Source organism: Sinocyclocheilus grahami, unplaced genomic scaffold (genome assembly GCF_001515645.1).
Source record: "Sinocyclocheilus grahami isolate Dianchi unplaced genomic scaffold, SAMN03320097.WGS_v1.1 scaffold146.1, whole genome shotgun sequence".
In the NCBI taxonomy this organism is placed as follows: domain Eukaryota; kingdom Metazoa; phylum Chordata; class Actinopteri; order Cypriniformes; family Cyprinidae; genus Sinocyclocheilus; species Sinocyclocheilus grahami.
This window is the reverse complement of record NW_015505325.1, coordinates 997,068-1,007,616: the sequence shown is the minus strand read 5'-3', so window position 1 is coordinate 1,007,616 and position 10,549 is coordinate 997,068. Positions and strand designations below refer to the sequence as shown.

At 39.8% G+C, this 10,549-nt stretch overlaps 1 protein-coding gene across 2 annotated transcripts in view; it reads left to right on the top strand.

Annotated features, from left to right (window-relative positions):
* Positions 1 to 573: 573 nt before the first annotated feature.
* The window catches only part of LOC107591776 (inosine-5'-monophosphate dehydrogenase 2), a 13,539-nt gene continuing 3,563 nt past the window's right edge, over positions 574 to 10,549 (top strand). The window contains exons 1-13 of one of the 2 annotated variants that reach the window (XM_016281019.1): positions 574 to 1,168; positions 2,415 to 2,463; positions 2,575 to 2,676; positions 3,127 to 3,201; positions 3,457 to 3,663; positions 3,743 to 3,830; positions 4,430 to 4,629; positions 4,731 to 4,821; positions 4,898 to 4,993; positions 6,596 to 6,667; positions 8,497 to 8,640; positions 8,733 to 8,877; positions 9,212 to 9,355. In XM_016281019.1, the coding sequence (XP_016136505.1) occupies positions 1,071 to 1,168; positions 2,415 to 2,463; positions 2,575 to 2,676; positions 3,127 to 3,201; positions 3,457 to 3,663; positions 3,743 to 3,830; positions 4,430 to 4,629; positions 4,731 to 4,821; positions 4,898 to 4,993; positions 6,596 to 6,667; positions 8,497 to 8,640; positions 8,733 to 8,877; positions 9,212 to 9,355 (1,511 nt within the window). In that variant the 5' untranslated portion in view covers positions 574 to 1,070. The remainder of the gene's footprint in view (positions 1,169 to 2,414; positions 2,464 to 2,574; positions 2,677 to 3,126; positions 3,202 to 3,456; positions 3,664 to 3,742; positions 3,831 to 4,429; positions 4,630 to 4,730; positions 4,822 to 4,897; positions 4,994 to 6,595; positions 6,668 to 8,496; positions 8,641 to 8,732; positions 8,878 to 9,211; positions 9,356 to 10,549) is intronic. The other variant, XM_016281020.1, reaches the window with a different exon arrangement.

The window sequence follows — 10,549 nt, the reverse complement described above, 5'->3', positions numbered from 1 at the left end:
AACCAGAGTTGTCTTTGACACCAGAATGTTAGAGCTGCCATATATTAGTACAGTTCATATTTGCCATTTTGTGTTAACACAGAATTGGAGATGTCACAAACTGATTACTTACACTGTTCTTACATCAGGATAATTATAATTACTGTATGCAACCCACAGCCATGAAATACAACATTTTGGTCTTTATAGAAAAGAATAAACAATATGCAGTGTTGTATGAACCACTTTTCCTTTTTGATGTTTCATAAAGGATTTCGCTTTTTCTCTCCAAAACTCAAACGCATACACAGATCAGATGTAGTCAACATGTCTGATAAAGAACAAAAATCTATTATTATACAAACATATTAATATTAAAAATACAAGGCTTAAATGTGTAACATTTATTTTACTACTGTATTTTTATTGAGGCCCTAATAGAGTAAATATTAGGACAATTATTTCACAGTAAAAACAACACTCCTTGGTCCTTGCGCGCACTAGAAGGGCATTAGCTGTGCTCGCGCAGGCCCTGCATATTCAGGTCAGTTCATGCGAACCAAATAAAGTCAGCAACAGAGTGCACGAGATAAATTTAAATCGAAGTTCCCCTCGTGCTGAACACATGTGCGCGCGAGATAACGAGAATGCGCCCACAACAGACGATACAAACAAACACCCCACCCTTCCACTGCACCCCAGGGCGAAGAGATGACCCTCAGTCTCCTATATTCGGGAATATTAAATAAAACTGTTTTAGCGAATAAACGCCACCCTACTACAGCCCGGAAGTGACGTACGAAGACAGCTTATTAATATCTGCGGAAGACGAGGTCGTACATACAGGCACGTGTGATGCTTGTGGGCACGACGGGCCAGCTCCAGTCCCAAAAACAAGAGCACGCTGGGTCTTTCTTTGATTAAGACCTGTTTCTTAATAGAAACCTGAAGGTTTTTTTGGCGACATTTAATGTCGTTAGGTGCCGTGAAGACTGTCAGATTGAAGCTCCGAGGAGAACATCACTCACCGGACTGTGTGCGCACCGGCTCACCTCCTGTGAGAATTTGGACTTTTACGCTTTTCAGGCGCTATGGCGGACTATTTAATCAGCGGACAGACGGGCTACGTGCCTGACGACGGTTTAACCGGACAGCAACTCTTCAACTGCGGAGACGGCCTTACCTATAAGTAAACACCTTAAGTTGTCTCATGCCCCTCTGTTTCATTCTCCATATGCTTGCTATTTGTTAAACATCAAACAGGCTTGCCAGTCACCACTGCAGATGTGCTTACACAGTAAAACATATAACATGGGCTGAACAGCATGTAGGTGTCGTTGTTGGTCCACATTTGTCTGCTTTGGCATCCAGCATGGGTATATGTGACAGCACACTGTTCTACATCTATTGTGCAATTTGGTTTCACGTGGTTAGTACTGCATAGACGGATCACTATGGAGGGCGCATGTCAGTGTGGAGCCATGTGGGTTCACACGGTCAAGTCAGGTCGAAGGGACATCTTGGATTGACTGATGAACTGTGGGGATTCATCATCTGCTGCCATTCCATTTGGCCAAGTACAGAGAAGTAGAGTTACCACAGTCTATTCTTAAACCACTGACACCCCGAGCAGCTTTTCTTGTACCAAAACTATTCGCGGTCTCTTAGGCCAGGCCTTCCAAATGCGCTATAAATAGGTTGAGCTTCGTGAAGTATGTTGTGGTTGTTTTCCCTTTACAAATTCTCTGGTGCCATGTAAAGCATATAATGTCCCCGAGTGAAAGCCTATCCGTGGCAGGTGCGAGTTTTTTTTTTTTCAGAAACGCCTTTCTGTTTACCACCTAACACAAGACTCGTACGCTAATGGACTGTTTACATTGGATATAATGAGGTTGCAGCATTGACGTACTCGATTTGATCATAAACGGCGTATATGTATGCATGTGTCGGTGTGCACGAGATAAGAGAGTTGAATGTTGGCGAATCGGACTGAATCTGTCAGAGCGGTACTCAAGTCATCAACTCACTGAATCATTATCGATTCGGTGTAATTCATAAAAGCGATTTATGCAGAATTGTAAAAATAAAATAGCCTGTTTTAAATGTATTACTGTTAATGTTTCAAAATAAATAAATACATAGTTTCTGATTATGTTTCCCAAACACTCCACTCTGCCATTGGTTGTTTAAACAGTTAGTCCCACCCCAAACTCTTGCTATTGGCAGAGAGCCATCTATAAAGATTTCTGATTGGCTAGAACTGGAGTCCAATGCGATGCTGTCACAGATACAAGTATTATTTCTAAGGACACCTTTTTCCAGTTACATCTGTCAAGTAATAGTGATATGTGTTCAAATATCACTTGCAGCAGCTGTAAATTAATTAATCTCCCTAATCTCCTAATTTTCGCTCACTTTTCTCCATTCGCTTTTAGTGATTTTCTGATCCTGCCAGGGTACATTGACTTTACAGCTGACCAAGTGGTAAGTGAAACACTCTGCTCATGAACAGTAGTCAATTTTGTACACTCTACTGCTGTATGGATGATGTTGCTTGTGTATCATCAGTGGTTTAATTTGATTGGCTCTCTGTAGGACCTGACATCAGCGCTGACTAAACAAATCACAACGAAAACTCCACTGGTCTCGTCACCCATGGATACAGTCACAGAGTCTGGCATGGCCATTGCTATGGCGGTAAGAAGATGATTGACACAAGATTCCAACACAGAAAGGGCTCTTACTATTATAGGCATTTGAGTAAGCACAATTATCTAAATGTGTGCATATTACAAAAGAAAAGATTATTTGCAAACATGCTGCCTCATATTTTGATATCAGTGAAATCATTGAAGTCCCCATGAGTCAAGATAGGAGTCTTTTAAATCTATGTCCATTAGCTTTTAGACCATCTTTGCAAATATACTTCTAGAAGTTGACAAAATAAAAATGTTGACATACACATCTAAAATGTACTTCCTCTTCCAGGTAAGTGGAGTTTTTTTCCCTAAAAATGTCCTGTCCTGTCTCCCCAAAACCACATTCCACTTGAATTGTTTATCCTTTTAAACCTAAATTTACAAAGATTGATTATCTATGTGTGTAGCATTTTGTTCTAAAGTCTGATGTGATCATGTGTTTTCACAGCTGACTGGTGGGATTGGCTTCATTCATCATAACTGCACTCCAGAGTTCCAGGCTAATGAAGTCCGTAAGGTCAAGGTGAGTCTCTTCAGGTCTCTTTCTTTGACTCTTGTCTTTTTATGAATGTACCAGCTTCCTTTTCTCATTCGTAATATGTTTTTCCTCTGACCCCTACCCTGTAGTTGCAACAGTGTCCTTGTGAATGAGAAATCCACACCTCATTCTGTATTAAGTGATGTGTATTGAGGTGACTCCCAAATAGAGATGCCTAATAGAAAATCACTTGACTTTTCTCCCTCCCTTTCCCTCCACTTTTGATCAACCTCCGTTTAGAGGTACGAACAGGGTTTCATTACGGATCCGGTGGTGATGAGTCCTAACGAGCGGGTAAGAGATGTATTTCAGGCAAAAGCTCGGCATGGATTCTGTGGGATTCCGATCACTGACAACGGACAGATGGGCGGACGTCTGGTCGGCATCATTTCATCACGAGATATCGACTTCCTCAAAGAGTCTGAGCATGACCTGCCCCTCAGTGAGGTGGGTGGGGATTAACACCGAGGATGAGGGCTAAGCAGTTTTTACTGAACTCTGCTCACCTTAACTTTCTCTCTCTCAGGTAATGACTAAGAGGGAGGACCTGGTGGTTGCTCCAGCAGGAGTGACACTGAAAGAGGCCAATGAAATCCTCCAGAGGAGTAAGAAAGGTGGTGTAGACTTTAAGCATTTATGAGAGCTCTTTACCCTTTTCTTTCTTCACACTTTCATGGCGGAGGAAAGGTTTGGATTAATCCTTGAACCAAATAAAACATTTATGTGAATGGTAATTATTCATTAACCTATATAGCAGTGTTTCATGCACCACTTCTCCGCAGTGGCATGCCACAAAATAATTGCAACTTGCAAATTGCGTGCAGTATACACTACTATTTAAAAACAGCATTTATTTTGTATCTTACATCTTATACTTTGTGTCTTTTTAAATATTAATACATTTTATCTTTCTGCTTGTAGATTATTTTTTTGTATATCCATTCCATACCTACTTTTAGAGGTTTATAAATGTATCTGTCTATGTAAATGATTTTAGCCAAGAATATAGCTGCTGACATGGTATAAAATTACCAAATATATAAGTATAAAAAGACTCTCAAATTCATGAGTTATCATACTGAATCAGTATGATACAACCTTCACTAAATAACTGAATATGTTCAGTTACTCAACTGCTGCTTTGAAATGAAGGCAGAATGCTGCAAGATAATTTTCCCACGTCACATTCTCATACTCAATATGTTTGCCATAGGGAAGCTTCCTATCGTAAATGAGGAGGGCTGTTTGGTGGCCATCATCGCTCGGACAGATTTAAAGAAGAACAGAGATTTCCCATTGGCCTCAAAGGATTCTCGTAAACAGCTGCTGTGTGGCGCTGCTATTGGAACACACAATGATGACAAATACAGACTCGACCTGCTGGTGCAGGCTGGCGTAGACGTGGTTGTCCTGGTGAGGCCTGTTTTGGGCTTAATGTCTTTCAGTGAATCTGTTCCTGAAGATTGTTTATTTTTGTCCTATTTGGTTACATATTGTCTCTCTGTTCACTTTAGGACTCTTCTCAAGGAAATTCCATCTTTCAGATTAATATGATTAAGTACATAAAAGAGAAATATCCCAGCCTACAAGTCATTGGCGGCAATGGTTAGTTTAAAACACAAAGCTTTTGAACATAATATCTACAAACACACAGTTAACATGGGTTGTCTTTCTGTTGTAGTGGTGACTGCGGCTCAGGCTAAGAATTTGATTGATGCCGGAGTGGATGCTCTGAGAGTGGGAATGGGCAGCGGCTCCATCTGCATTACACAAGAAGGTCAGTCCACCAATCCCATGCCTGAATGCCTGCCCCTCAGCCGATCACCGGCTGTATTTCTACATCCAGTCATTCCAGAGAGAGCACCTAATGTCCAGTGCCTCCTTTGGCCCTCTTTTAACATGGTTAGAGAAGTCCAAATTATCTGTCATTTCCCAAATAACCCTGCAGTTTTGGTCTGCAAGGTGATTATGTAGATTGATTGATTTCTACTCTTCCAGCATTTTTCTGGGGTTTTAGAATCTGTGGAGAAAAGTTTTCATATTTTTGTTTGTGTGGTGTTATTCCATATTCTGTAGTTTTGAAGAAATATGTAATGCCTGAATGCCTGCCCCTCAGCCGATCACCGGCTGTATTTCTACATCCAGTCATTCCAGAGAGAGCACCTAATGTCCAGTGCCTCCTTTGGCCCTCTTTTAACATGGTTAGAGAAGTCCAAATTATCTGTCATTTCCCAAATAACCCTGCAGTTTTGGTCTGCAAGGTAATTATGTAGATTGATTGATTTCTACTCTTCCAGCATTTTTCTGGGGTTTTAGAATCTGTGGAGAAAAGTTTTCATATTTTTGTTTGTGTGGTGTTATTCCATATTCTGTAGTTTTGAAGAAATATGTATGTGTTTATATAAGTGTCTGTCTGTCCATTTGTATAGCTCTCTGTGACAAATGTCGTTATGAATGATGGGAGTATGGTAGTGGAGGCTCTTCCTTGCTCTTTTCTATCACAGTTTTCATATCTTTTTCCCTTTTTTTCCTCAGTTTTCACTTTTTTGTGCTTTTTTTCACTGTCTCTATGGCATATTTTCTTTCTTCTGACCGGTTGTCTTTTTGATACTTGCATCAGTTCCCCCTTTTTTTTCCTTTTTTTTATCAGCTCTGTTCCAAAACCTAGCAAAGAAAGAAATTAATCCTTTTATTTAGCAAGGACACATTAAATTGATCGAGAGTGACAGTAAAGACGTTTATATTACAAAAGATTTCTATTTAAAATTAATGAAATTTCTATTAATCAAAGAATCCTGGACAAATGCATCATGGTTTCCACAAAAATACTCTGCACAACTGTTTTCATAATTGATGATAATAAGAATCAGCATATTAGAATAATTTCTGAAGGATCATGTGACACTAAAGATTGAAAATTCAGCTTTGCCATCACAGAAATAAATTACATTTTTAAAATATAAAAAAATCAAAAACAGTTATTCATGAATATTACAGTTCCATAATGCATTGCAAATAAATCAAAGACGGCTGACATGGTAAGCAAAAATTTTATTATGAATATACGTATTACTGAATAAAATGTTTTATACTGTAAAATAGACAAGTAATTTTAATGTATTCTTTTACCCAGCATTTGAGTGTAACATTTTTTATGCTTGGAGTATCATGCTGTTAGTTTAGCAACATCAAACTGTGTTGCACACAGTTGCAGGCTTTGTACTGCATTCCAAATCCATGCCTTATGAGATTCCGTAACAATTAGTTATACTTCCTTAGAAGTATGTAGGCAGCAAGGCACCTCACTAGGTTTTAGAACAGAGCTACTGTGTGCTCTTTCTCAGTCTCTATTTCCCTTTCTATAATTGTGTCTCTCTAGCATCTCTCAGTATTCCTCCTGGTTTAAAGCTCCACAGCCCCAAAACCCCAACTACTGTTACGGGATACTCCAGTAAGTCCCTCCCCCTGATCCCCATTCAGATCCCATTGGCTCACTATCTCACTCTGCCTGCTGCATTGACTGGTTAATGGCTCTGCATCATTAGAAGTAGTTGCTGGTTTTTGGGGTTTTGGATGCTTGTCATTGTCTGACTAACCTGTCAGTAATGGCGTTTGGCACTTCCTCTGTTACCCAGAATCCCTCACTAACATACGTGAACTAGTTTGTGCAGTGGCTAGAAAAGGTATTTGGACATGAAAGTCGCACTTAAACATGCATCAGTGTCATTGCATCATGAAATATAAAACCAAGTGACATTTATTTTATTTATTTATTTTTATATATATATAAGCTTTTTTTAACATTTCACAAATTACTTTTAAATACATGCTGTTAAATGACAGTCATGAATATTTGGTCACTTTCTTTAAAACATTAATGTATCCTCTTAGTTAATGTGATGAACTTGAGGGGAAACGACTGAATATTCACTAAAAATCGCTTTTGGAGTTGCTGATTAAAAGTCATTGCCAATTTGGCACAGAAAAGTGAAGTTCTGAGAAAAGCACTAGCATTGCTTGTTTCTATATGCCATTTGCTTTGATATTTTATTTGTACAATGAAAATATGGCTTAAGTGTCCAAATAGGTTCTAGAGCTGCTGGAGCATATGAAGTGCACTTGCTAAGCAAAGCACAAATAGCTGAGGGTTTCACAATCATCAGTCTCACTGCAGAGGGGTCTTTGTTTTACAGTTCAGTATAGTCCGTGTCCATTTCAGTCACACTTTTTTTTTTTTTTTTTCATTTTACAGTATGCAGAGTGTAGATGGTGTGACTTTAAAGAATACAGAAGGGGGTTGTGGGTAAAAAGTTGACACTTGTCATTTTCCAATGCTGCTGCCCCCTCCTTCATTTCTTGTTTATTCTCATTCTTTGTCTTAAAACAACAAATGCCAAAAACTCCCTTGGCTGCTGGGCATTAGTTCCAGGTGGTGATGATGATGATGGGAGGATGACAGCATGGATTTCCATGCATCTTGCATGCAACTTTTCACTTGTTATGCTAATTAATATAATGCTTAATTAGTTAGATTGCTTAAATAAAATAGTATAATTTGCAGTAGTAGTCTCAGACTTTTGGATCCCAAAATTTGGAAATGATAATAAGTGGGTTTGACAGGTGTGTGCGTGTATAACATAGCAAACTAACTTTTTATTGTGATGGTCTTGCGGAAGGTCACAAACAGACAGTGGAGCGAAAAGATTGTTGAATTTTTTTTGAATGATTCAAATCATTTTCCTTTGGTTTGTCCTTTCTCAGTTGTTCTTGTTTGTCAAGACTTGCAGAGGGTTTGCTGACGGGCTCCTATTTTACTCCTCTCATGTTACCTCACCATTTATAGAAAATTTCACATTTAAAATTCCACTTTCATAAACCCCCATATTTCATATGACGCTAACTTATTGTCTTTGAACTTAGTGAAGTTCAAAGAAGTGCTATGATTCAGATTTCTTTAATTCATTTTGGTTTGGCCTCATTTTGAATTGACATGTAATACTGTCTCTGTAACGTTTACTGATTGGTTGATTGTCACTGACTGAAGTCCCGTGACTGCATGAGTAAAGAATACACTGATAGTCAATCATGTGTTCATATGTCTGTCTGTATGTGTGATGGAGAGTATGGATGTCTGTGTTTGTATGAACAAGTTAGTGGAGAGTATTTGTTCAGCAATTCATATGATTGTCCACATCTACACAATTAATATTGGTAGAATATGCAAGTTTAAGTTGATAGTAATTTGTAAGTAAGGCTCTGTATTTCTCATTGCTCTCACAGTGCTAGCATGCGGGAGGCCACAGGCAACAGCTGTGTATAAGGTATCAGAATACGCTCGGCGGTTTGGTGTGCCTGTCATCGCTGATGGGGGAATTCAGACAGTTGGTCACATTGCTAAAGCTCTTGCATTGGGAGCATCTACAGGTGAGTTATGAGTTAGATATAGATTCATGAGATATGTACTAACGTTATAATTGAAGCTAAATTCTTATGCTTTTGGTTCCTGTGTCTCTCAGTAATGATGGGGTCATTGCTCGCAGCCACCTCTGAAGCACCTGGTGAATATTTCTTTTCGGATGGGATCCGTCTGAAGAAGTACAGAGGGATGGGCTCACTGGATGCCATGGACAAGAACTTGGGCTCACAGAGCAGATACTTCAGGTGTTACACGCAAATAAATCCTTTCCCAAATACAAAACTGTGCACTTATTGCTCTTCGTTTCTGCTACAATTTAGCCACTAATTACAGGTTCCCATGTTTTTTTTTAAACCGCTTCGCTATATGCTAGCTATTTCTCAACTGCTTATATAGAGTAATGCTTGATGATATATAGATATATTTATGGAATAGTAGTTCAATAAGAATCTGAAACATTAATAAAAGCTAATAGCAACAACAGCTTTTTGACTGAGAAAGTAAGTTCTACAGAATCTAAATTTAATCCATGTTCACTCTCTCAACCCCTCTGTCATCTCTCTCTGTCTCTTTTTTCAGTGAGAGTGATAAGATTAAAGTAGCTCAGGGTGTTTCAGGGGCTGTTCAGGATAAAGGCTCCATCCATAAGTTTGTTCCATATCTTCTTGTTGGCATACAGCATTCCTGCCAAGACATCGGTGCAAAGAGCCTCACACAGCTGAGGTATACGCAATCGCACTAATTATTCTCATACCTGCAATTAAATGCATTCAAAGGCGCAGTATAGCATTTCTGTGCCGGCAAACAAAATTGTAAAAAGTATGATTATTTCCAAAACAATCATTTCTTATTTTTGCAATTCTGTTTGATTCCTTTAGTGGGACTGAAATTATACACTGCACCTTTAGCCCAATAATGCACTGCTAAGACACAAACCCAATATTTACAGTATCTCACAGAAGTGAGTACACCCCTCACATTTTTGTAAATATTTTATTATATCTTTTCTTGTGACAATACTGAAGAAATTACACTTTGCTACAGTGTAAAGTAGTGAGTATACAGCTTGTATAACAGTGTAAATTTGCTGTCCCCTCAAAGTAACTCAACACACAGCCATTAATGTCTAAACCGCTGGCCACAAAGGTGAGTACACCTTTAAGTGAAAGTCAAAATTTGGCCCAAAGTGTCAATATTTTATGCGCCCACCATTATTTTCCAGCACTGCCTTAACCCTCTTGGGCATGGAGTTCACCAGAGCTCCACTGGAGTCCTCTTCCATGATGACATCACGGAGCTGGTGGATGTTAGAGACCTTGCGCTCCTCCCCCATCCGTTTGAGGATGCCCATGCTTGGCCAATCCATCACCTTTACCCTCAGCTTCTTTAGCAAGGCAGTGGTCGTCTTGGAGGTGTGTTTGGGGTCGTTATCATGTTGGAATACTGCCCTGCAGCCCCAGTCTCCGTAGGGAGGGGATCATGCTCTGCTTTAGTATGTCACAGTACATGTTGGCATTCATGGTTCCCTCAATGAACTGTAGCTCCCCAGTGCCGGCAGCACTCATGCAGCCCCAGACCATGACAGTCCCACCACCATGCTTGACTGTAGGCAAGACACACTTGTCTTTGTACTCCTCACCTGGTTGCCGCCACACACGCTTGACACCATCTGAACCAAATAAGTTTATCTTGGTCTCATCAGACCACAGGACATGGTTCCAGTAATCCATGTCCTTAGTCTGCTTGTCTTCAACAAACTGTTTGCGGGCTTTCTTGTGCATCATCTTTAGAAGAGGCTTCCTTCTGGGACGACAACCATGCAGACCAATTTGATGCAGTGGGCGGCGTATGGTCTGAGCACTGACAGGCTGGCCCCGCACCCCTTCAGCCTCTGCAGCAATGCTGGCAGCACTCATA